This window comes from Cetorhinus maximus, unplaced genomic scaffold (assembly GCF_964194155.1).
Source record: "Cetorhinus maximus unplaced genomic scaffold, sCetMax3.hap1.1 HAP1_SCAFFOLD_636, whole genome shotgun sequence".
NCBI classification, from domain to species: domain Eukaryota; kingdom Metazoa; phylum Chordata; class Chondrichthyes; order Lamniformes; family Cetorhinidae; genus Cetorhinus; species Cetorhinus maximus.
Window position 1 is genome coordinate 192,673 of NW_027596578.1, and position 27,506 is coordinate 220,178.

Here is a 27,506-nt window from a genome sequence, read left to right on the forward strand (position 1 = left end):
GGCTTTCATGGTGTTACAGTTCTACCCTTCGATACATCGGCCAAGTGGTCATTTACCAACTCAGATCAGCAGGGTTCAGCTATTTGACTGTAAGGTGCATCACAACCAAGTCTGAGAATGTCTTCTTTGATCATCTACAGGCAGGTGTAGACACTACGCATGCGCGCATGTGCACACGCATACACGCACACACATATTTGTGTACTTGCCTTTAGATGCACAGGCTCAGGTGAAGAGTATTCCTTCATACTCCTGACTTGTGCCTTCTTGGTGGTACAGATACTTTAGGGGTCAGTTCTAGATGGTGTTTATGTGGCTGGCACAATCGAGTTTCTGACCAACAACTACCTCCCCAGGATGTTGATTGTGGCAATTTGGTGATGGTGATGCTATGGGAAGTCATGGTGAGGTGGTGGTTAGACATTCTCTTGTTGGAGATGGTCATTGCCTGGCACTTGTGTAGTGCAATTGTTATATGTCACTTATCAGCCCAAGGCTGGATGTTGTCCACGTCTTGTGGATGGGCTCATGGACTTCATCATCTGAAAAATCTAGGGTTGTTCTCCATGGAGCAAAGCAAGTTGCGGGGAGATTTGACAGAGGTGTACAAGATGATGACAGGTTTAGAAAAGCTGTTCCCATTACCTGATGATACAAGGTCTTGGGGGACATTTAAGATTTCGGGCAAGAGCTGCCAGGGGAATGTGAGGAAGAATATTTTTATCCAGTGAGTGATGATGACCTGGAACTCGCTGCCCACAAGGGTGGTGGAAAGCAGACACAATGGACGATTTCAAAAATAAATTGGATGGGCTCCGACGATAGAGTAGGGGAGCGGCAATGGGACTGAGTGGGTTGCTCTACAGAGAGCCAACATGGACTTGATAGGCCAAATGGCCTCCTTCTGTGCCACAATGACTCTATGAATTGTGAATGGTGCTGAACATCATGCAATTATCAGTGAACATCCCCGTTTCTGACAATGATGGTGGAGGGAAGGTCATTGATGAAGCAGCTGAGGAAGGCATCGGCCTTGGACACCACCCTGAGGAACTCCTGCAGTGATGGCCTGAGCTGATTGGCCTCCAAGCAGTCACCATCATCTCCCTTTGTGCCAGCTATGACTCCAGCCAGTAGCGAGATCCCTAGGAACACGCGCACCACACCCCCCCACGACCCAATCCGACACTAGACTGCCCCTGAGAGACCTGCATTTATACAGTGTCTTTCAAAACCTCAGGAAGTCCCAAATTGTTTTACAGCCAAGGAAGTATTTTTGAAGCATCTAGTTGCTGTTATAATGTAGCAAAGGTGGCAGCCAACAGCAAACTCCCACAATCAGAAATGTGATAATGACCAGATCGTGTGTTTTAGTGATGCTAATTGAAGCATAAACATTTGTTTTCTTGGTTGAGAAGCTGGAGGTAACTGTCCAGCTCTTCTTCCAAAACAGCCATGTTCATCTGAGGGTCTCGATTTAATGTTTAACCCACAAGGTGGCACCTCTGACAGAGCAATGTTAGAGTGTCAGCCTAGATTATGCACTCAGGTGGGGCTTGAACCCTTCAAGAGTCTGACTCTGAGGTGAGAGTGCTGCCCACTGAGCCCCCAGCTCAGCATAACGAACACTCAAAAGCATGGACCCAGTACATTCATTCTTTCCCTTACCCACTTTTCCCCACTGTCAGCTTGGGCAGGTAGGGCAGCTTCTTCACAATGACGATCCCGTCGAAGAAGGACGGCTGGGATCGTTGGCTGATCACATTGGCGACCAACACAGCAATGAGGACCGGCAGGATGTGGGACATTTGCCCCGTCAGCTCAAAAACCAGCACCGCGGTGGAGATGGTGTGGGTGACTGCCCCAGAATAGGCTGCAGCCCCTACGGAGAAAGAGAGAGAGAGAGAGAGAGAGTACAAGCATGGTAAGGGAGGGGCTCGTTCGAGACTGGAAACTGGACCTGTGGTAACCCACGAGTCCCTCTTTTCACATGTTCTTTAATGAACTGTGGAACAATTATCCCACTTGAGTATTGCTGAAAACAGAGACATGTTGTTGAATCTTTTCATCTTTCATTCATCAGGGCAGATGCAAGAATGCCAAATTTCAAAGGGACCAAAAATTTAAACTTCATGAGAAAAGGGTGATGATTGGTTGGCAAGCTGATTGATTAGTCGAGACGTTGCCATGGAGAAAGCACCAGGGAACTATTGTTCCCCATGTTTTTGTTTAATTCAAAAAAGGTGCAATGCCCGGACATGTTCCTTTTGTCTGCAGAGGACAGGTCCCTGCATATCAACATATGTAACTTCTAGCAAGCGTAAGTGAGTCACTTTGTGAACCCAACTAACTATTTACAACATTTAATACACATTGATAGGAGTTTTAACACTGCTACGCTGCTGAAAGTCAAAGGGGAGGGGCAGTAATGAGGCTGTGAAAGTGGGGGTCACAGAACTGTGCACACGGTAAAAGGTTCTAAAGGGTTTTGTGGCTGTCAGAGATTAAAGGCAATCAGATATTGAAAATTCTGGCTCTGAAGGAATAGTTGGAAGGACATTGGGAATCTGGCAAACAGATTTTTTCCATCTTTGGTTCAGGGACTTTGACCTGATGGGATAGATGTTCAAATTTTCACCTGGTGGTGTGTTGGCCCATGTGCTTTTAGGAACATTCCTACATTTTATGTTCGGGTGGTGGCCCTTTAAGAACTAGGTTTCTCTAGAAGATGATTTCTTGTAAAAAAAAAAGCAGCTTGCTTTCAGTAATTGAGCATGTGACCAAGCTGCCTGGGAAGTAAACAATAATAATGCAAAAGGGTCAACAAAAAGTTAATTATAGGGGGAGTAGATTCCTAGGTGTGGTTCTGTTTCAACATGTTTAGTTTTAATTTATTATGGGCTGGATTCAGGGAACACTGCTTTCCAGCGGAATTTGGTTGAAATTCTGTTTGCTGGCTAAAAGGGTTTAAAACCCTTGATAACTGAAGGACTCTATTAACAGTGAGTTGGACTTCTGGTATAGCCAAGCTGAGAAGTGATAGAGAGAGAGAGAGTTCTAGATACAAGGCTCCAAAATTAAAGAACATTAGAACCAAGAGAACTCTGACCTGAGGTGGCTATGCTTAAGGCACTAGCAATGCTTGTGTTGAACTGGGAGTCTACAACCATTGAATGATTGGAGGAGATTCAAAGGAACAACCTTGCTGGAGGAAAGAGAAGCAGTCAATAAATCTCAGCCCTTATATGAATTTTGAAACAGTACTCAGACCAAGTGGTTAATCTTCCAATTTCTGCTAAGTATCTGACTTGAGTTTTGGGGGATATGAGTCAAATGGGTGGAAAAGGAAATTTGAGTTTAAGAAGTTCGGTTTAGAATATAAGTAAATGTATTCATTGTACTTTTCATATCTTCAACACAACTGACCATTTAAGATAGAGTATAGTCGTTAGTATCCATGTAAGATTATTTTGTTTTAAAAAGTGAATCGTGTGGCTTCATTCTTTAAGTAAACACCAGGGTTTTTCGATTCCCAAAACAAAGTTACTGGTCACTACTGAGATCATAATGGTGGGGATAGGTCACAAGTTATGGACAATTAATTTCATTCACTTTATTGCAGAAGATAATCAAGATGGTTTCTATAATGGGTGTCCAATGTACAAAGCCAGTTTAACTGCTGATGGCAAACTGAAGACCTACCCTAATATGTGAGCTGCTGACATAGTGGTAATGTTAATTAAGTAGTAACCCAGAGACCCAGGCTAGTGCTCTGGGTATACGGGTTCAAATGGCATATGCTGGAATTTGAATTCGATCAATAAATCTGGAATATAAAACTAGTCTCAATGGTGGTGACCATGACAACTATCATTGATTGTCATAAAACCCCATCTGGTTCACTCATGTCCTTTAGGGTAGGAAATCTGCCATCCTTACCTGGTCTGACCTACGTGTGACTCTAGACCCACAGCACAGCAATGTTTCATATAAGGGCTGAGATTTCTTAACTGCCCTCTGAACTGGCCCAGCAAGCCACTCAGTTCAGTTCAAGGGCCTTGCCATCAATGCCCATATCCCATCCGAAAGAATTAAAAATAGTCTTGGGGGCTGCAGCAAGAGGGATTGGGAAAGAGGGTCATAATCATGCCATGGTATCTTCTATGTCTGCCTGAGAGGGGCTTCTGGTTAACACCCCACCTGAAAGACAGCACCTCCTCCAGTACGGCACTGGAAGAGTCAGCCATAATTATGTGCTTGAGGATCCACAACCCTGTGTCCCACAGTGACTGTACTAGCCATCAGCTATCTAACACTTTTGGGTAGCCGAAGGGTGCGGAATTCTTTCCCCCACCTTGACACAGTAGAGGAGAAGGTTTGAGGTGAGGTCCTGTCTGTGTGGGCCTCAAAACAGTGGCAACAACATCATATACAGATAAAACACTATTAAGCTAATAAAAGTTCCTACTGGGGGATGGTCAAATAAAATCTGACACCAAGCTACATAAGGAGATATTAGAATAGGCCACCAAACATTTGATCAAAAGAGTAGCTTTTAAGGACCATCTGAAAGGAGAAGAGAGAGGGATAGAGAGGCGGAGGGGTGTAGGGAGCATGGGGGAGGTTTAAAAGATAGAGGGTGGGGTGGGGTGGGGTGGGGGGCGGGGGTGGGTAAGGTCATGGAGGGATTGGAAAATGAGGATGAGGATTTTAAAAGGGAGGCATTGCTTGTCCAGGAGCCGAGGTAGGTCAGTGAGCAGAGGGGTGAATGGGACTTGGTGCGAGTTAGGGTACAGATGGTGGAGTTTTGGATGAGCTCATATTTATGGAGAAGGAGGAAGAGTGTCAGTGTCACTGATACTCATGACCTCCCTTCCCCTTCTTGAATTACTCATCATTTGTGACATCAGCCCAAGGTCACTGAAGTAGGTTATAGCTCCTCCTACTGCTTGGCAGAGGAAAATATGTAATAAAATGTGCTCAGTCACCTGCCAATGCATATCCAGAAGGAGTAATTTTGATGTGAATTCCCTCCGAAATGATTCCTTCTGGAAAGATCTTGGCCATTATCTCTCCATACAGCCGTCCGAGTCCAGCACCTGTGCAAAGAGTTTTTGAAACTTTGCTGCTTAAATGAAAATCTGAGCCATTCAAACACTCCGAGGGCAGCTACAGCATGGGGTTAATTACAGAGTAAAGCTCCCTCTACACTATCCCCATCAAACACACCTAGGACAGGTACAGCATGGGGTTAGATACAGAGTAAAGCTCCCTCTACACTGTCCCCATCAAACACTCCCAGGACAGGTACAGCACGGGGTTAGATACAGAGTAAAGCTCCCTCTACACTATCCCCATCAAACACTCCCAGGGCAGGTACATCACAGGGTTAGATACAGAGTAAAGCTCCTGCTACACTGTCCCCATCAAACACTCCCAGGACAAGTACAGCACGGGGGTTAGCTACAGAGTCAAGCTCCCTCTATACTGTCCCCATCAAACATTCCCAGGACAAGTACAGCACGGGGGTTAGATATAGAGTAAAGCTCCCTCTACACTGTCCCCATCAAACACTCCCAGGACAGGTACAGCACGGGGTTAGATATAGAGTAAAGCTCCCTCTACACTGTCCCCATCAAACATTCCCAGGGCAGGTACAGCACAGTGTTAGATACAGAATTAAGCTTTCTCTATATCTTCAGAAAGCAATCAGAAAATTTACTTTAGGAAAATTTACTTGACATCTTTAAATTCTATAATTGCACAAAAATCTGACCAGTGGTTTTAGCCTGTTGTAGCATTGTGATTTCAGATTGACACGAGGGTATTGTGCCCTAAATCCAGTGAGTAATTTACTGTGATCAGGGTTAACTGTTTGAGCTGGGCTAAACTACCACATCTAGTTGAACCTGCTAGAGCCTGCTTATAGTTCGCATGGGGGAAAGTGTATTGAAATCATGCTTACCATAAACAAAAACAGGCAGAAAGTAACCTGCAGGAACGACCATCGTCGTGGCCAACAGCAGCATGAAGAACTAAAGGTAAAAAGAGACAAGAACAATCAGGACACAAAGCTTCACTTTCCCCAGGAGGTGTCAGCCCTGGCTCTCTCACCTCTGAGTCAGAAAACTGTGGGCTCAAGACCCACTCCAGATACTTGCATACATACTTTTGGCTGACTTGCCTGCTGAGGTAGTGCTTCATTGTCAGAGGTGCTGTTTCTTTTGGGTGAATCGGTAGACCTGCCCTCTCATGGTGGATGTAAAAGAACCAATGGAAAGCTGAGAAGTTCTGCCCAGCGCCCTGGCTAAGATTTATCCCTTGATCATTGGCAACTCGTCTGGATTTCCTACTCATTTAGACTCATAGAGCTGGGTTTTCACGGAGCCCAGTCAGAGACCTTTAAAAATGGCGGGCAGGACCCAGATTTGGAAGTCTTGCCCGCCATTTCTGACAGATCTAATTTTTGCCAGCAGGGGCAAAGAGGCAGGCATGAATCACACAGGTGGGCAATCTGAACTCAACAGGGCCATTTGAAATCAGTGCTGTGTTCAAACAGAGCCCATTTAACTCTTCCAAGGCCTTTAACCTCAGTGAGGGAGTCACGAATTTATGGAGTAGATGTAAACACTTGTGAAGGGCAGATAAGATCTGTTTAAGTGTCATGGCCTCAAGTGTCTTTAAATCCCCAGAGCTTTAAACATAAAAAAGGCCGAAGCCATCAGTTAGAATAAAAAAAAACCTGTGCTTGATTGACAGGCTATCTGGTGTAGGTTAGAAAATAGACATTACAATCCAAAGGGTTGTTACTACAGCTTAGGTCATTATGAATGCTTGGCTGAGTTTCAAAAGCAAAAAAAAACACACACTTATGTCAGTGGTAGTGGTCGGGTGGTGGGGGCCTGGGTGCTGAGTCCATATTTTGGTAAACAGGTTATTAAATAATTAGCTGCATTTGATGTGGTTACTGAATTGAAATTTGTTTTTATAACTGATTGAGGGGATTTAAGATCTTTGACTGGGTTTCATGAATGGGAGTTTTGTTCAGTATCAAGTGTTCATGCGTGAGATTTATCTTAGATTGTCAGAAGTTTAATGTTTTTTACTACTCCACATGGCTCTTGAGGTCTTTCCATCGTGGATATTGAGTGAGTGGCTATGGAAGTGACATTGGGGGTATGAGGTGGCCCAGAGGTACGAGATAGCATGGACATGGCATGCAGGAACATGAGGGGCGGGTGAGGGCGAGAGGCTGTGGGGTGTGAGGGCTGGGGGGCCTTACAGATTTTAAAACAACTGGGACAAAGTCCCAGAGAACCGAGGCAGGCCTTGTAACCAGCCTGCATCAGCACTCATCTTCCTCCACACCCCCACACCCCCCAGCCCCCATGGCTGTCTATGACCTGCTTCCAGGGTCTGCAGACCCAACTCAATCTCGCCCCTGCCACCTAGAGCGAAAATTGGGTGTAACGGAACCCTTTAAACTGAGGTGGGTCTGATGAGTCGGGCATTTTCCCAACTCAAGCTACCCACCACAGTAGTGAAAATCCATCCATCTAGTCCTTACAGCACAGAAGGAGGCCAATCAGCCCATTGAGTCCATGCTGGCCCTCTGTCGAGCAATCCAATCAGTCCCATTCCCCTGCTCTATCCACATAGCCCTGTAAGTTCATTTCCCTCAAGTGCCCATCCAATTTCCCTTGACATCGTTCATTGTCTCCAATTCCACCATCCTTGTGGGCAGTAAGTTCCGGACATTACCACTTGCTGCGTAAACATCTTCTTCCTTACATATTCCCTGTATCTCTTGCCCAAAACTTTAAATCTATGTCCCTCTTGTCTTTGTCCCATCAACTAATGGGAACAATTTTTCCTTGTTTACCTTATCTAAACAGGTCATAATCTTGTACACCTTGATCAGACCTCCCTTCAATCTCCTTTGCTCCAAGGAGAACAACCCCAGTGTCTCCCACCTAACCTTGTAGCTAAAATCCCTCATCCCTGGAGCCATTCTGGTAAATCTCCTCTGCACCCTCTCAAGGACTCACACTCCTCCTAAAGTGCGGTGACCAGAACTGGACACAGTACTCTAGTTGTGGCCTAACGAGAGCTTTCTAAGGTAGCATGTAATGCACAAAATATTCTTCTGCTGCCGAAGGGGTCTGTCAGAGTTTAATTGCTGTTTGGTGACTTCAACTCCTATGTTTCAGCAGGGTTTGCAAAAATGACCATCCCAACTCAGACGATGAGCAAGGGTGCAGGCAGCTTCAAAAGAGAAACCTATTCTAAACTAAAAACAAAATGTGGCGAATGCCGGAAATCTGAAATAAAAACAGGAATTTCTGGATGTACTCAGCAGTTCTGGCAGCATCTGTGGAGAGAGAGAAAAACAGTGTTAACATTTTGAGTCAAATATGACACCTTTTTTCAGAATCCCTGAAGAAAAAGCTTCTGAAGAAGAGTCATATCCAACGCGAAATGTTAACTCTGGTTATTTCTGCACAGAAGCTGCCAGACTTGCTGAGGTCTATTCTAAACCCTCACAAGTCACTAGTTGGGCCTCAGCTGGAGTACTGCGTTCAATACTGTTTAGAAAGGAGCTTAAGGCCTTGGAGAGGGTGAAGGGGAGATTTGCGAGATTGGTACCAGGGCTGAGAGACTTCAGTTAATGTGGAGAGATTGGAGAAGCTGGGATTGTTCTCCTTAGAGCAGGGAAGGTTAAGGAGAGATTCAATAGAACTGTTTAGAATAACGTGGGCTGTGACAGAGTAAACATGGAGAAACTGTTTCTAGTGGCAGGAAGGTCACTAAATAGAGGACACAGGTTCAAAATAATTGCCAAAAGGGTGGGTGGGGGGTGCGGTATGGTGGGGAGGATGAGGAGAACTTTTTTTTAACACAGTGAGTTGTTGTGACCTGGAATCTGCTGCCTGAAAGGGCGGTGGAAGCAGATTCAATAGGAACTTTCAAAAGAGAATTGGAAAAATACTTGAAGGAAAAAAACACCCTGCAGGGCTAATGGGGGAAGAGCAGGGGCAGTGGGACTAATTAGATTGATCTATCAAAAAGCTGGCACAGGCATGATGGGCTGAATAGCCTCCTTCTCTGCTGTGACATTCTATGACTATAACCTAGATGCAGAAGACAGAGTGTTTCATCCAGAATTAGGGTCAAAGCCATGGCTGTGCTTGTCCTAGAATGCTTAAACCAACATAGGACCTATTTATACTTTGAAGGCTTCTGAGAAAAAAATATTTGTGCCAAGCTCCCCCTAGGCTTAACGCCAATTCCCTGCCCGATCACTGTGGGAGCACCTTCACCACAAGGGCAGCTAGCGATTCAACAAGGATGCTAACTATCTCCATCTCGGGGCAACCAGGGTTGGGCAAAGAATAACAGCCTTGCCAGAATTACACACATCCTTGGAGCATTGCGCACAGTTTTGGTCTCCATATTTAAGAAAGGATATGATTGCCTTGGAGGCAGTGAAGTGAAGGTTCACTAGATTGGTTCCTGGGGTGAGAGGGTAGTCCTATGATGAGAGGCTGAGTAAATTGGGTCTATATTCTCTTGAGTTTAGAAGGATGAGAGGCGATCTCATTGAAACATACAAGATTCTGAAGGGGCTTGATAGGGTGGACACTAAGAGGTTGTTTCCCCCTGGCTGGGGAATCTAGAACATGGGGACAAAGTCTAAGGATAAGGGGCCAATCATTTAGGACTAAGGTGCAGAGAATTTTCTTCACTCAAAGGGTTGTGAACCGTTAGAATTTTCTACCCCAGAGGGTTGTGGATGCTCCATCGCTGAACACATTTAAGTCTTGGGTAGGTGGATTTTTGGTCTGTAGGGGAATCAAGGGGTATGGGGAGCGGGAGTTGAGGTAGCAGATTAGCACAGTCCTGCTCCTATTTCTAACGTTCTCAATACAGAAAGGTTCCTTAGCTCCTCACTCAGCTTCAATGGTCCTTCTTTCCGACCTGCATTTTTCTTAAACTAGAAGTGATTACCTTCAGTATTATAAAGAAAGTCAACATTTCCAAAGACGAAAGTCTCATATGGGTCCACTGAAGCCAGTTAGCATTGTAGGTTGGGGCAGGAGGCTGCCTGGTCTTGTTCTCCAGCATCTGCTCGTCGGACCCCCAGGTACGGTTATCAAAGAACGTTTCCAGGTGTTCCTTCATGGAAAGCTGTGACCAAAGGATTTGTGCTTAAAACAGAGAGATTACTTCAGCCATACCCACATTTCAACAGAATCTACCTGTCTCTATAATATAGTAGAGATCCTACAACAAACATACTTCCAATCAACTTTTCCCTGTTGTAAATTCCTACATCCGCCCTTACAATGGAAAGTGCCTATGTAAACTTGTCACACTGCAATTACACCTCCCCACCCAATCCAAGTGGGGGAGCTGCAGCACCACTACTGGCCCAAGGGTTTAAGTAAAGCATCACAAGTTCATCAAGGCAGTTCCCATTGTAAATAAGGACATAAACATTTATAAAGGGAATACAGAGAAGACAGAATGTCTGATGATAGAATGGGGACTGAATTATGTATGCACGTCCTGGTCCATTGCCCTATAACTCCTCTCCATCTGGAGACTGGGGCGTTTCCTCGGACTGTCTCTCCCTCCACCGAAACTTTGCGAGAAGGCAATTCTAGCAAATTAACGACAGCCCATAGGAGCAGTTAAAGGGAAATTTCAATTTTTAACTTCCCGCATACATTGTTATAGGAGATCTATGAGTCTGTATTAAAGTTTGGATTGAGATGATCCCACTGCAAGTGTCAAAAGTATATATAATTTTAAAAATTAATTTAACAAAGGAAGAAACACTGTAATATCTTGCTGAGCTCAATTGCAGGTGTGCCCACATGAGTTTCCTGCACTCCAGATTAACTGTGAGAAATCGCTTGGAAGATGAGTTAGTGCTTCAGAGGGAGGGAGAACCCCTGTGAAAATTCTACCTCAAGGTATTACTGCTATTTTGCCTCTTTTTCCATTAAATGATTGAGGAAAATCTTTTCAGTTTTTTTGTTTTTTAAATAGACTCTTTGGCTCAGATTTTTGCAGAGTCATAGAGACTCTGCGCCTTATCCAAAATAGCGCAGGGAATCTGGATCCAGACGTCCTTCCCCCGTTTCCAACAGATCCTACTTTCGGCTTTGGGGAAAGGGAGAGGGATGTGATTCACACATCGGGGTGGCCTGAATCCAGCAACATCCAGCAAGGTCATTTGAACTCAGTGCGGAGTTCAAATAGACCATATTTTCACTGGAGCGAGGTCCATTTCCTGCACAGTGTGACTTACAATTTTTAAGAGTAGGCATTTTAATGCTCATAACAGGCAGGTAAGGTCTGTGGATCTGACAAGAAGTAAAGTTACTTAAATTTCCTGTCCTTTAAATTTTGGAAAAAAAACACAGCCTGCTGTTTTCTCCAGGTCTCTGAGTTGGAAAAAATCAATGCTTGCAGGTTCAACAGCCGTTTGTTGACATAACCCTAAGGACCATCATTATAATATTATTACTGCTTGACTACTTCCAAAACCAATCATGATCACAGTGGAGGGTTGGGGGGAGGGGGAGGGGGGGGTGGCGGCTGTAGATTCACGGTTTGATTGACAGTGCCAAGAGGTTATTAAGGGATTAACTGTCTTTGATGTGGGGCCATTGATACAAATGTTTGTTCTTATAAGGGATTAAGTATTTAAGGGGATTTAAATGTATTGAATGGGCTTTTATCAATGAGAGTGTTGCTTTTTATATAGTAAAGTCTATAATAGATACTTTGAACTTTATTTTATTTCATCTCAGCATCCTGAGGTCTGCCCATGGTAGATACTGGGCAAATTGGCATGGAGGGTATAAGAGCAAAGGGCTGTGAGTGGGCGCATGAATTAGCACTAAGTTGGCATGCAGTGATAAGGAGCCATGGGAATGAGTGGGAGTCATGTGTTGGCATGAGTTGGCACAAAGTTGGCTAAGGGTCATGGGGATGAGTGGGGGTATAGGTTGGTATGGAGGGTATGGGGGCCATTGAGAGTGGTTGGAGGGCATGGGTTCACATGGAGGGTATGAGGGGCCATTGGGGGTGGGTGTGCGCATGAGTTGGCATGGATGGGGCATGGGCAGTGAGCGGGGGAGTAAGGGGATGTGAGGGATGAGGGATAAAGGGCCTAATGTTTAACAACACAACAGGGACGAAGTCCCAGAGCACCAAGGCAGGCACTTTGGTCAGCCCGCCTTGGCTGCCTCTGAATTGTTTCCGGGGTCAAAACGCTGGACTCCAGCACGCACCAGATCCCCGGGAATGAAGGTCCAGTTATTCGGGGCACTGTTCCCCAAGATGGGTGGAGCGAGCCGGAAAATTTCCTGACCCTGCTCACCTGTTTCAGGAGTGAATATCGGAACCTTAATTTACAACAAGGACCCAGTAAGCTCACTCAATCCCTCGGTTGGTGACTGACAACACATAGTTACAGGAAATTGCTCAGCCAGAACACTAGGTGGCTCTGTTCTTGGAGGTTATGTTCCTCTGTTTGCTAATGTTACTTGAAAAATGGGAAAACATTGAAAACATTTTTTAAAAAGTAGCATCGCCACCATACTCCTCACAGTCCATCTTGTTGTAAGCGATGAAGAGTCTAGCCTAGAAATTAGTCTGGACTCCTTTTCGGAACTGTATTACCAGGGATTGACAGCCCAAGGATGTTGTACCACAGGACCCCAGGCTTCTGACTGCCCTGCCTCAATCAAACTGCCTTTTCCCCTTCCTCATCTTTTATTTAGAGTCATAGAGTTACTTGTGGCACAGAAGAAGGCCACTTGGCCCATCGAGTCCATGCTGGCTCTCTGCAGAGCAATCCAGTCAGTCTCATTGCCCCGCTGGAATCCCATAGTCCTGCGGGTTTATTTCCTTTAAGTACCTATACAATTTCCTTCTGAAATCATTGACTGTTTCCACTTCCACCACCCTCGTGGGCAGTGACTTCAGGTCATTACCACTGGCCGCATAAAACAGTTCTTCCTCGCATTCCCTCGGCATCTACAAGGCACAAGTCAGGAGTGTGATGGAATACTCCCCACTTGCCTGGATGAGTGCAGCTCCCACAACACTCAAGAAGCTCGACTCCATCCAGGACAAAGCAGCCCGCTTGATTGACACCACATCCACAAACATTCACTCCCTCCACCACCGATGCACAGTAGCAGCAGTGTGTAGCATCTACAAGATGCACTGCAGGAATTCACCAAGGCTCTTTTGACAGCACCTTCCAAACCCACGACCACTACCATCTGGAAGGACAAGGGCAGCAGACACATGGGAACACCATCACCTGGAAGTTCCCCTCCAAGCTACTCACCGTCCTGACTTGGAAATATATTGCTGTTCCTTCACTGTCTCTGGATCAAAATCTTGGAACTCCCTTCCTAACAGCACTGAGGGTGTACCTACACCACATGGACTGCAGCGGATCAAGAAGGCAGCTTGTCACCATCTTCTCAAGGGCAATTAGGGATGGGCAATAAATGCTGGCCCAGCCAGCGAAGCTCACATCCCGTGAATGAATTTTTAAAAAATCTCGTGCCCAAATCTGTATCCACTTGTCCTTGTACTATCTGCTAATGGAAACAGGTTTTCCTTGTCTACCTTATCAAAGCCCGTCATAATCTTGCACACTTCTATCAAATTTCCCCCAATCTCCTTTGCTCTAATGAGAACAACCCCAGCTTTTCCAATATAACTTTGTAACCAAAATCCCCCCTCTCTGGAACCAGTCTGGGAGAATTTCTTCTGTATCTTCTCCAGGACCCTCATATCCTTCCTAAGGTGTTGCAACCAGAACTGGATGCAATACTCCAGTTGGAGCCTAACCAGAGCTTTATAAAGGTTCGTCCCTGCTGTTGTAGTCAATGCCTCTACTTATGAAGTCCAAGTTCTCATATGTCCTGCCACCTTCAAAGATTGATGCACATGCACCCCAAGGTTCCTTTGTTTCTGCACAACACTTCCTAGAGCTGTGCCATTAAGGCTACATTGCCTCTCACTATCCCTTCTGCCAAAATCTATAAATCCATCACCTCACATTTCTCTGTATTACATTCCATATGCCATTGCCTGCCTATCTATGTCATGTTTCAGGCAATTTGCATCATCCTCACAGTTTGCCACTTCTCCTTGGTATCATCGGCAAATTTTACTGCAGGGTGACCAAAACTGGAACCTGATCTTTCGAAAACAAAGCAAGCTAGGAAAAGTGGTGGGGTAGCTCTGTTAATTAAGGATGTCATTAGTACAGTTCCTTAGACAGCACCTTCCAAACCCACAACCACGACCATCTGGAAGGGCAAGGGCAGCAGACATATGAGAACACCACCATCTGGTTCAATACTCATGGCGCTAATAAACAAAACCATTCAAAGAATACGAAAACTGCACACATTTTCTTCTAAATGCTTCTGTGACTCATCTCCCGGGTTGTTCAAGGAGATTAATATTTAATTCTTGAAGACAGCAGAGCAAACAGAGAAGTCTGACAGTCCCTTTTTTTGTATTCTGTGATGGGAATGCTGGCAAGGCCAGCATTTGTCACCCATCCCTATTGCCCTTGAACTGAGTGGCTTGCTCGGCCATGTCAGAGGGGCAGTTAAGAGTCAACCACATTGCTGTGGGTCTGGAGTCACATGTAGGCCAGACCAGGTGAGGAAGACAAATTTCCTTCCCTAAAGGGCATTAGTGAACCAGATGGGTTTTTAAAATAAAAACTAATGATAGATCCGTGGCCACCATTACCGAGACTAGCTTTCAATTCCAGATTTGATTAATTGAATTTTAATTCCACCAGCTGCTGTGGTGGGATCTGAACCCATACCCCTGGAGCATTAACCACTGGATTACTAGTCCAGTGATATTATCACTACACCATCACCTCCCTACACCACCCCCAAATCCTGTGCGTGACTAGCATTGGTGCCTGTACCGAGAGGAGGGAGGGTTGATGGAAAATTGGTTCTGGGGCGGACTAGGGGATAAACTTGCATGACGTTATGGCATCTGGATTCAAACTTGGTTAATGCTTCTATCTGACACTAGGTTCTGATACTACATTCTTATATTCACTACTCACCCTTGAACCGATGTACTGGCCCACTCCATGAGGAAAGGTTACACTCGCCAGTACAAGAGCCACGAATCCGGCAAACAGAATCTTACTGCAGAAATAAAAATACTGTTTTTTCACATAAGACATTAAGCATTTCACATTCACCTGGGCAAACGGATGAGGGTGTAGCTGCAAAGTCTCATCCAAAAGATGACACCTCCACAAGAACATAAAACATAGGAGTAGGAGTCAACCATTCAACCCTTCGAACCTGCTCCACCATTCAGTAAGATCATCTACCTCAACTTCACGTTCTTGTCTCATTCCCATATCCTGAGATTCACCTTCATGTCCAAAAATCTATTGATCTATGTCTTGAATAAACTCATCAACCGAGGGTCCACAGCTCTCAGGAGTACGGAATTCCAAAAATTCGCAATCCTCTGAGTGGGCCACACTTTAGGGAGGGTGTGAGGGTTCTTGAGAGGGTGCGGGTGAGATTTACCAGAATGGTTCCAGGGATGAGGGATTTTAGCTATGAGGTTGGGTTGGAGAAGCCGGGGCTGTTCTCTTTGGAGCAAAGGAGGTTGAGGGGTGATTTGATCGAGGTGTACAAGGATTTAACAGGTTTGGGTAAAGTAGACAAAGAAAAGCTGTTCCCATTAGCTGATGGTACAAGGACTGGAGGACACAAATTTAAGGTTTTGGACGAGAGAAGTAGGGAGGGATATGAGGAAGAACCTTTTTATGCAGCAAGTGGTGATGACCTGGAACTTGCTGCTTATGAGGGTGGTGGAAATGGAGACAATGAATGATTCCAAAAGGAAATTGGATGGACCCTTGAGGGAAATAAACTTGGAAGAATTCATCTGCTTCTCTACTGTTTAATCAAGCCTACCGGTGTCCTCAGGGTGAGATTTCTGCTTAATGCCAAGCTACGCTAAATGATTTTTTAATTATAATTTTAATTTTAATTTTTCATTTCTTTATTTTTATTTATTTTAAAAATATTTTATCCTCCACCCCATCACCCCCACAGGCCCCCAACCCCCACCCCCAGAAGGCCATCTGTCACTTGTTTCTATGTTGTGCATTCACAGAGCGCTGAGCACAGAGCCTTCTTCTCCTATTAACACATTTTGCTATCTTACCTTTATGCCACTATCAGCACCTTCTTTAGTCTTTAACACTACCATTAACACTCCCTTTGTCCTGTGTCCATGACATCTTTGTCAATCTCTCCTTAGCTCCCACCTATCCCTGACTTTCTATTTGGTCCACCTGCTCCATCCCCTCTTAAACAGTATAAAATCCATCACATTTCTACTTCTCTTTAGCTCTGGAGAGTCATACAGACTCGCAACGTTAACTCTGTTTCTCTCTCCACAGATGCTGCCAGACCTGCTGAGTTTTTCCAGCATTTACTATTTTTATTATGCTGAATTACTGATCATTTTATGCCACAATGACCTGAATCAAGACTGTCACAAACCCATCTTACGTAGGAGCCACGTAGTTAACTAATAGCCAAGTTGTCTGGGCTGGATTCAAACTTAACTCCCCAAAGGGCAGAGAGACAAGACAAGGCAACAATAAATGCACTGGATGAAGTTGAGTTTGATTTCAAAAGACTGCTGATTGTAGAAGGAGAGAAGGTGAAGAGAAAACATGATTTTGAACAGAGAAAGCGTAATGACAATGTTGCCTGTGTCTCAGTAATTCCCACTCTTATCTCTTGATTTAGGAGGTTGTGACTGCAAACCCCACTCCAGGTATTTGGGCACATAATCCAGGTGTTTCCCAATACTTCAGCATGACTGAGCTGTTCAGAGAGTGGTGAGAAAGTGGAATTGGCAACTGCAGGGAGTGACTGAGGCGAATAGTCTAGATGCATCTAAGGGAAAACTAGATAAATGCATGAGGGAGAATAGAAGAACACAAGAAAGGCATAGGAGCTCATACTGACATGGTGAGAGAAAGTAAGATGGGAGAAGGCTTCAGCATAGACGATTTGGACCAAATGGCCTGTTTCTATGCTGTTAATGCTAAGATAGTTGGCACTTCCAGAATATTCCATTGGCTGTGAAGCACTTTGAGATGTCCCAAGGTTGTGAAAGGCACTCTGTTATCAAATGCAAGCTCTGTCTAAATATTATCTAAAGGGTGAGAGATTGCAGAGCTCTGAGATGCAGATGGATCTGGGTGTCCTAGTGCATGAATTGCAAAAGGCTAGTATGCGGGTACAGCAGGTAATTAGGAAAGTTTATAGAGTGTTGTCATTTACTATGAGGGGAATTGAATATACAAGTAAGGAGGTTATGCTTCAGTTATACAGAGCACTAGTGAGACCACACCTGGAGTACTGTGTACAGTATTGGTCACCTTATTTAGGGAAGGATGTAAATATATTGGAAACAGTTCAGAGAAGGTTTACCAGATGAATACCTGGAATGGGTGGGTTGACTTATGAGAAAAGGTTGGACAGACTAGGCTTGTTCCGCTGGAGTTTAGAAGAGCAAGAGGCAACTTGTTGAAACATATAAAATCCTTAGGGATCTTGACAGAGTGGATTTGGAGAGGATGGTTCCTCTTGTGGGAGAATCTAGTACCAGGGGCCACTGTTTAAAAATAAGGGGGTCGCCCATTTAGGACAGAGATGAGGAGAATTTTTTTCTCTCAGAGGGTCGTGAGTCTTTGGAACTCTCTTTCTTGAAAGGCGGTGGAAGCAGAGTCTTTGTGTATTTTTAAGGCAGAGGTAGATGGATTCTTGATAAGCAAGGGGGTGAAAGGTTATCAGGGGTAGGCGGGAACGTGGAGTTGAGGTTATAGTCAGGTCAGCCATGATCTTATCGAATGGCGGAGCAAGATCTGAGGGCCGAGTGGCCTACTCATGCTCCGAATTCCTATGTTTGTATGTCTTCTTGGTTTCAGCACAAGGGAGGGAAAGGGTTGGCAGAATTGCCCACAAGGAATGATGCCATCTGGCTTTGGCACTGTGTAAATGACCTTGTCTTTTCCCTGGAATACATACTTATCTGCCATGAATTTGGAAATCTTTTTGTGGTTGGTCATAAATATTGTGAGATTCCGGTGGCAAAACAGGTAAACGCAGCACAGACATCCGCAGATGACCCTGGGGAAAGGTTGAGAAAAACAGATTATTCACGGGGGCATGGAAATTTTAGCTTCGTTTTATTTATACCAATTTTCGTGCCAAATTCCTCCTCCATAATAGAAAGATGTCAACCCTCTTTGCAGGGGCAATGCATCCCCAGGGTTTACTCATGTGACCTCAGCCATTCGTGTCAGCTGGCTGTTTAACTGTGGGGGGCATCACAGTTGAGCCCAATCTTGTCGTCCCCCAACTTCCACTCCACCTTGGAGGTTTCTGGGTTCAAGCCCCACTCCAGCGATTTTGATGTGTAATCTACACTCGTGCTCCCATTGCCAGCGCTGAGGGAATGATGCGCTGTCAGAGGCGCTGTCTTTCAGATGAGGCTCAAGGGCCCCATCTGCCCTCTCAGGTGGGTGTAAAGAATCCCGTAGTGCTACTCGATGAAGACCAGGGAGTTCTCCCTGATGCCTGATCCCTCAACTAACAGTAAGAAAGCAGAAAATTTGGTTATTGCTGTTAGTGGAATCTTGCTGTGCACAAATTGGCTGCCATGCTTCCTCACATTACACATTCATTGGCTCCGAAGCGCTTTGGGATGTCCTGCGTTGTGAAAATTGCTATATAAGTGCAAGTCCTTCCTTTCCTTAGAAAGAATGAACATTTTTTTGACTTACCCAAGAATGGCAAAGGAAAGGAACTCTGGCAGGTCAAAGGGGAACTCCACCCTCCAGTTGGTAGTGAAGAGCACAGCCACCGTTTCTGAGGGAGCAATAATGAAGAGTCAGCCAAATGGTCCACTGTATTCAAAGGTCTGAATTTTTCAAGAGTCCCTGCCGACTCTGAGTGCCCCACAGGCATTTCACGCTCCAATGAGCGTCAGTTGGCTGCAGGCGGGACCGCTCCCCCCCCCTCACCTGGGAGGAAGTCCCACCTTAGAGAGCTGTCGGCCAATCTGTGGACTGAAGAGGAAGCGCACGAAGCTGCCTCAGCCTCGGTCCCGAGGCTGGAGGACAAGTTAGGTTTGAGGGCTCCGAGGGCGGGGAGGGTAGGGGAGGCCTGGGGGTACGCAAAGGGGGCAATTGGGATATCAGGGGAGAGGCCGGGAGGTGGGGAGGGGGGGGTGGAGGGAGATCCAGCAGCCACTGGACCTTAAGAAGGGGGGTTGGGGTGCCTGCAATCAGAAGGGAGTTTCTGATAGAGGTCCTCCCGAGCCCCCACCATCCCCCTCCTCCTGCCCGTTCATTTCCGGGTTTCCCCCATGCCAGGTAAATCCTCCCGCCAGCCTACAAATTGAGACTGGGTGGGAAACAGCCCTTAAGTGGCCAGTAATTGGTCACTTAAAGGCCTCAATTGGGGCAAGGGTGGGCATCCTGTCTGAGGCTTTGCCCACCCAGCATAAAATTGCAGTGAGGCCGGTTAGGCGGAACCCAGAGGGAATCCCATTCTTTCAATTTCACACCCCTCCACAGCCTAAAATTCCCCGGTGGAGGAGTGTGAAATTCAGGAGTGTATTTCCTTGGAATTTGATTTCTACTGTCACAGGGGGCACTAGTGCTGCTATAGAAATAATGAGGTCCCTGCTGTTTTCTGAAGGCTAGAAATTCCTTTTGTGTGAGTTGTAGCTAGTCAGGCTTCAGTCAGTGTAAAGCCTTTGTCCATTAAAAAAAATTATAAGGTAGCCAGGATGTTATAGATATCTATATTTTCCTTCATGCCTTCAGGGCATGACAATGCGGTGTAGGTAAACCCACAGTGCTGCTGGGGAGGGAGTTCCAGGATTTTGACTCAGCGACAGTGAAGGAATGGCAATATAGTTCCAAGTCAGGATGGCATGTGGCTTGGAGGGGAACCTGCAGGTAGTGGTGTTCCCATGGGTAGAATTTTGCCCTTGGTGTGCCCGCTCGGCGGGGGCGGGTTGGGGCTGCCGGGAAGCTGACTGCCATCCGCAATCGGCACTGCACCGCGATTTCACGCCGGCGGGCCAATTAAAGCCACCCAACGTGATATGCGAGCGGCAGCGCCGAGCTCTGCCTATGTGGGGTGGGGTGGGGGGAGGAGGAGGGCGATCAGGCCAAGTGTGAACTTAACGCATGCGCGCAAGTGAGTGCTGCATAATCTCCTTAAGGCATGGAGCTGCCTCAGGGAGATGAAGAGCTATGAAAAAATTTTTTAAAAATAAATGTGCAATAAAACTTGTCCCCTCAAGCGACTCTGTCGTATGAGCAGGGACATGTTATTAATCAAGTTTTAAAACTTTTATTTTTATTTGCTTTTGGAAGCCTCATCCCGCCCGTGGATGAGGTTTCCTAAAAAATGTAAAGGCTGCTTGGCCTTTTCGCCAACAGTTAGGGCAGCAAAAAATTTAAGTTAATTGATCACTTAATGGCCTTAATAGGCCTTTTAATTGTTGGCAGGCGCTGCCGGCTCTGGCGTGCGCCCACCGACCGAACTATTGTGCAACTGTGCGTTGGCACTGGTATACTTGGCCGATGTCAATGCACGTCATTTCACGTTCGAGCGGGTCGGGCGCGTGCCCACCTGCCAAGCGAAAATTTCTGCCCCATGTGTCTGCTGCCCTTGTTCTTCTAGGTGCTAGAGGTCACGGGCTTAGAAGGTGCTGTCGAAGGACCCTTGGTGAGTTGCTGCAGTGCACTGCTGTTCCTTCACTGTCGTGGGGTCAAAATCCTGGAACAGCCTGGTGTACCTACACCACATGGACTGCAGCGGCTCAGGAAGGAGGCTCACCACTTTCTCAAGAGCAGTAAGTGGTGACCTTGCCAGCAACACACGTATCCCCGTGAGTGAGGGGAATGAAAGACAGATTTTGACCTTTCCTGTAACTGGGTCAGCAGGGGGAAAATGGCAGTTAAGTAGTGGATTTGTGTAAAACAACCAACACAACTGGATACTTCCTTAGCATTGTTCATGGTGAATAAAGGGAGCAGTGTGTAGGGTGGACTTCAGGAGGCATATAGTGTGTGGGTCTGAGGAGAACTTAAAAAGCCTTCAGGAATTGCAGATTAATCTCCTGCCATCGCAGAAGGAAACAAGTTTAAATTTTCCCATTTTGTTTTGTTTATTCATTATTTAACGATCTGAGATGGAGAAGACAAGATTATTTGCCTCATTGGGATGAGAGGCCCTTGTGATAAGGATTGCGTCCAAGGGTTGACAACCCTCTAGGCCCGAGTCTGAACCTGGGACTTTCCTGAGCCGCACAGCCCAAGAACGTGGCGCAATCTTTCTCGCTTTGTAATAGAAGCATTCAGTAACCTCAGCGCAGTACCGTGTTCATTATTCACCACGGCCAGCACCCGGAACATCAGAGCTGCACACGTCGCGGCAAAGAACCCTCGCCAATAATTCCGCACGGCAAAGTGTGTGGCTGTTGTCTCCACGCTAAACAGGACGCCTGGGGGTGGGGTGGGGAGAAAAGCAATAAGATGGGTCCAGCATTGGAGCGGCTATGAATAATTCAACAGATAACGAAGTGCCCACAATGGCAAGACCAAGTTTTCCTCTTATAGAATAATTATAGACTGGTATAGCACAGATGTAGGCCACTTGGCCCATCGTGTCATGCTGGGTCTTAGGAAGCACTATCCAATTAGTCCCGCTCCTCCCTGCTCTTCCTCCATAGTCCTTTAATTTTTTTTTGCTTTTCTTCAATTATTATCCAATTCCCCTTTTTGAAACTTCCTAATGAATCTGTTTCCACCACCTTTTCAGGTAGCACCTTCTGGATTACAACAACTCACTGAATTTAAAAGGAAAATCCTTTTTGCCCCACTGGCTCTTTCGCCAATCACCTTAACCCTTGTGCCCTCTATTTACCCACCCTTCTGCCACTGGAAACTTTTTTCCTCTTATTTAGTCTATCAAACTCCTTCATGGTTTTAAATCTCCTTCTCTGCTCTGAGGAGAACAATCCCAGATTGTTCTCCTCAATCCAATTCTCCAGTCTCTCCAGGTCAACTGAGGCCCATCATCCCTGGCACCGTTCTGGAAAATCTCCTCCCTACCCTCCCCAAGGCCTTGACATCCTTCCTAAAGTGCAGGGCCCAGGACACAATACTCCATCTGAGGCCTAACCAGTGACTTATAAAAGTTTAACAAACCTCCCTGTTTCTAAACCCTATCCCGCTATTAATAAAACCAAGGATTCCATATGTTTTTACAATGGTCTTCTCAAATCATCCTACCAGCTTCGAAGGCTTGTGTACATACAAATCCCCCGGCTCTCCGTGTTCCTGCACCCCTTTTAAAATTGTACAATTTAGTTTATATTCACCTCTCCTCAATCAATCTTCCTATCAAAATATATCGCTTCACCATTCCCTGCACTGAATTCATCTGCCCATTTCACGAGTCTGTTCCTGTCCTCCTCCTGGTTTACTACATTTCCGAGTTTTGGGCCATCTTTAAACTTTGAAATGATCTCCCCTATGCCCAAGTCCAGTCATTAATATATGTTGGAAAGAGCGGTGGTCCTATACCAACACCTGGGAACACCACTGTGTACTTCCCTCTAGTCAGAGAAACAAACGTTCACCATTTCCCACTGCTTTCTGGGCGGAATCATCCCAGGTTTGCACTAAGTGCGGTGGTGGGCGGTTAAAAAGACGTTTTGGCCGCCAGCCGCGATGGGGGGTTTTGACTCCGTATCGTCCCAAACCTGCCTCTTTATTTATGCACTCCCGGGCTCTCATTCACCCACCACACCATCGCCCTGCTGCTGCATCACGCCGGGCGGTTTATTTAAAGTCTAGCCGCAAGCAAACATCTCAGTGCTTCCAGACCACCACTGCTGCACGGAAGACATGGTCCTGAAACTGAAGAAGACTTCAGCCCCCAGGTTCAGCGATGCGTCCCTCAAGCACCTTTTGGATGCCCGCAAGGATGTCCTCTACCCCCGCTGGAAGGGCAGCAACAGCACTAACCCAGCTTGGGAGGTGGTGGCAGCGGTGGTCAGCCCTGCAAAAAAGGACAGCCACCCTGTGCCACAAGAGGATGAATGATCTCCTCCGTTCCACCAGGGTAAGTCACTCTTCTCATCACCCTCAATTCACACACTCACAAACCCATCTCACATCCACAGGGCTCTCACTCACTGTCGGTTCACAGGACATCACCATTTACTCTCTCACACTCACCGTCATTGTCCTCATCCCGTCCATGGGACCACTCACCACCTACACAGGCCAGGCATACTTATCATCTGGCCTGGCAGGCATTCTGCTTACACTCTCTCCATCTGTATTCATGCAGGACAAGCTGGCACACAACAAGGGCGAGACCGGCGGTGGAATGCCCTAAATCAAGGTCCTCATGGACTTTGAAAACAGAGCCATCCAGCTGGCCGGCGAGGATCTGGACTGTTCCTGTGCTGACGGTGAGGTCGGCAGTGCTCTAGCGAGTGAGAGTCCAGCAGTGCAACATCCATCAGACTGTGAGTGATGTGTCCTGTTTCACAGGACATGCACTAATTATCTCCCCTTGCTTCCGCAGGCACATCTAGGAAACTGCCAACAGAGTCCATGACCCAGGGCCTCCAATCAAGCCCCGAAGAAACCCCTGAAGAGGAATCTGGAGGCACCCACCCTGAAGTCCCGACACAGCGCTCACCCACACCCTCCACCAGCAAAGGGACACTCACCTCGGTGGGACGTGGCTTTAGAATAGCCCCAGGATCACAGTCTGGTGAGCACATTGCACCATCTGATCCACAGCAGGTAGAGGCAGGGACTTCCCAGGTTTCTGGCACTCGGAGGACTCCTGGAGGCCAGAACATTCCTGAGTCCGAGTCATTCGAAGAGCCTCTGGGCTCGGTCATACCTCAGTTGCTGGAGCTGCAAAGGCAAGCTGGGGAACATTGGGAAGAGATGTCTGCTGCACTCTTCATATTGCAAGGCACGATGGAGGAGTTTGTCCGCCTTCAATCTGAGGTGATAGCACCGGCATGCCAATGCAATGAGGTCAACACTGGTAGGATGGCAGCTGCCATAGAGACCTTGGTCCAGGACTTCGCTCCTGCACCGGCTCAACTCCACCATTGATGCCATAGCTGGCCTCCAACAGTGTGTATGTGAGAGAGGTGCGGGGTAGCTCAATCTCACTCCAGCTACCCCTGCTCCTCAAGGAGTCAGCCAGGGCCCCCCGGGCACCCATAGGGAGGAGGATCAGCAGGTGCACATCCCAGGTCCATCCATCCAGGTGACTCCGAGAGTGTTTGGCCCATTCAACTCCCCTCTTCCTGTGACTCAGCAGCTGCAGCCTGTGATGGCTCACCGTGGCTCTTGGGCAGCGTGTGCAGGAGCCTCAGTCGCCCGTTCTTCCTGAGGGTGCTGCTCCTCCCTCTGTGCAGCCAGGGGCCTCAGTCGCTCTCTCCTCAGTCTTCTTCGTGCTCTAGGCCATCAGTCATACAGCTAGTTCACCAGGCTCCATGATCCTGATATACACTCCCTGCAGGATAGAAGAGGGAGACACAGGTTAGCATGGTGTACCAGGAACCTGCCCTGGTTAAGTGTGATGGCCTCTCAACGCTTCCCGGAGAGTGCTGGCCATCACTTGGATGGCCAGAGATTAGTGCGCTACAAGGCTGCCCTGTTAGCCTGAACCATGGGGGAAACTGGTCCACACCAGGATGCTGACATTGTAAGGGGCTGTGAGCGCCTCCACGGCCAGCTTTAGCAAGGAGATTGTACAACGTGGGCAGTCGTCCAACTGTTCTGCAGTCCACTAAAATGCTCAGGAAATTGCAGTCTGTGCCGACAAGCGGGGAACTGGAGCATTTGGTGGCACTTTGATGCCTCTGCGTTGCTTGAGTGGGCAGATAAGCTAGGAGCCCGACCCCAATCATATCAATGGCGGCACCTGAGCTGTCTCAGTTGCAGAGGAAAGGTCGCTTTATACAGGTTTCTCATGTGGCCACTTCCCTCGCCCACCCTGAATGCTTGTGCGCTATGTTCATTGGCAGGGCTGCCCTTGCCCCCACCCCCTGCCACCAGTCACCTCAAAGGCAGGGCTGCCCTTGACCCCAATCCCCAACGCCCCTGAAGCTTAAAGTCCAGGCAACACTGGCGAGCGCTGCACAACGTTACTGTGTACTCACCTCCAAGTTCCCCTCAAAGTGCAGGCCGCCAAGTGAACGTCTTTTATGTGCTGTTGTGAAACTTTGTTGGCGTGCTTTCCCGCTGACGTGGACTGACGATCCAGCGGTTGAGGGGGGACATGATTCCAGTGGGCTGGTCTGATAACGATGTGCTGATGTATGACAATGAGGCTCCTGATGTCTGATGGCAGGAAGTGCAGCCCGCCATCAGCGGGCTGAATGGACAATCGCAAACTGGTTTACCACTGTCATAAAACCGATCGCACAATGTTGTCCACTCGCGACAATGATCACGCCCAACACCAGCGGGCACAGAAAATTCCGCCCTCTGTCTTTTAGCCAATTTTGTGTCTATCATTTTAATCTCATGCACTTTAATATTGCTTACAAGTCTATTACGTGGTACTTTTTCAAACACCTTTTGAAAGTCCATATACACCCCATTAACTGCATGACCTTCATCAACCCTTTCCTTTACCTCATCAACAGGTATTATGATCACTATTCCCCAAATGCTCCCCAACTGCTACATGCTCCACATGCCCCATTTCATAGCCCAGAACTAGATCCGGAAATATAAGCAGAAAATGGCGGTTAAACTCAGCAGGTCTGGCAGCATCTGTGGAGAGAGAAACAGTTAATGTTTCGAATTCATTATGACCCTCCTTTAGAACTGGAACTAGAACTAGATCCAGCACCGATTCCTTCCTTGTAGGTTGGGAAACACATTGATCAAGAAAGTTCTTTTGTACATATTTCAAGAATTGCTCCTCCTCTTTGCCCTTTACACTGTTACTATCACAGAATACACTTTTGCTTCTTTTGCCAATTACCTTAAATCTGTGTCCTCTCATTCTCGATCCTTCCACCAATGGGAACAGTTTCTCCCTCTCTACTCTGTCCAGACTCCTCATGGTTTTGAACGCTTCAATCAAATCCCCTCTCAACCTTCCCTTCAAGGAAAAAAAAACGCAAATTCTCCAATCTTACTTCATAACTGAAGTTCCTCATCCCTGGAACCATTCTCGTAAACATCTTCTGTACTCTCTCCAATGCCTTCACATCCTTCCTAAAATGCGGCACCCAGAACTGTACTGAGGTCTAACCAGTGTCTTATACAAGTTCAACATAACCCCCTTGCACTTGTACTCTATGCCCTGATTAATAAAGCCTATTTTGCTATATGCTTTATTAACCGTGCTCTCAACCTGTCCTGCCACCTTTAATGATTTATGCACACATGCACCCAGGTCCCTCTGCTCCTGCACACACTTTGGAGTTTTATTGTCTCTCTATGATCTTCGTACCAAAATATATCACCCGACATTTCTTTGCATTGAACTTCATCTGCCACCTATCTGCCCATTCCACTAACTTGTCTATGTCCTTTTGAAGTTCTACACTGTCCTCCTCACAGCTCACAATGCTTTCAAGTTTCGTATTGTCCGCGAATTTTGAAATTGTTCCCTGTATACCAAGGTTTAGATCATTAATGTGTATCAGGAAAAGCAAGGGTCCCAATACCAACCCCTGGGGAACTCCACTACAAACCTTCCTCCAGCCCGAAAAACATTAACCGCTACTCTGTTTCCTGTCATTGAGCCAATTTTGTATCCGTGTTGCTACTGTCCCTTTTATTCCATGAATGGCCTCCAGTTTCGCTCTTCCCCACAGTGGGATCATCCTCTCCCGATCCACTCCATCAAAACCTTTCATCATTTTAAAGACTGATATTTTGTCACCCATCTAGCCTTAGCTTATGAAAAGAAAAGATACCCAGTCTGTTCACCCTTTCCTGACAGGTGTAACCTCGCACTCTGGTATCATTCTTGTAAATCCCTTTTTTGCCCCCTATTCCATGCCTCGATATTCTTTTTATATTATGGCAACCAGTGCTCCAAGCGTGGTCCAAAGCGAGGTTCGATACAAGCTTAGCATAATGTTTTTAATTCTATCCCTGTATTGCCTGGTTTGCTTTTCATGACCTGTGTCATGACTGGTAGCGATTTAAGTATTCGTTCTCCCAGATCCCTTTTGTAACCCATTTAAATTCTCATTTTTCAAACATTAAGAGACCTCCTTACTCTTTATTTTTTTCTTTAAGGAGCAGATTCTTCAAAACGGGTTGGGAGGGAAAGGAGGAAGCAAGACAGAAGGCCCTTACCTCC

General features: G+C 46.5%; 1 protein-coding gene across 1 annotated transcript in view; it reads right to left on the bottom strand.

Annotated features, from left to right (window-relative positions):
• Window positions 1–21,639, bottom strand: part of LOC144674364 (chloride channel protein 1-like) — a gene marked incomplete at its 5' end in the record, with an annotated part of 39,976 nt that extends 18,337 nt beyond the window's left edge. The window contains 8 exons of the mRNA XM_078535754.1: window positions 1,669–1,882; window positions 4,989–5,099; window positions 5,966–6,035; window positions 10,009–10,188; window positions 15,137–15,221; window positions 18,144–18,245; window positions 18,902–18,986; window positions 21,514–21,639. Of these exons, the coding sequence (XP_078391880.1) occupies window positions 1,669–1,882; window positions 4,989–5,099; window positions 5,966–6,035; window positions 10,009–10,188; window positions 15,137–15,221; window positions 18,144–18,245; window positions 18,902–18,986; window positions 21,514–21,639 (973 nt within the window). The remainder of the gene's footprint in view (window positions 1–1,668; window positions 1,883–4,988; window positions 5,100–5,965; window positions 6,036–10,008; window positions 10,189–15,136; window positions 15,222–18,143; window positions 18,246–18,901; window positions 18,987–21,513) is intronic.
• Between the last annotated feature and the right edge of the window lie 5,867 nt (window positions 21,640–27,506).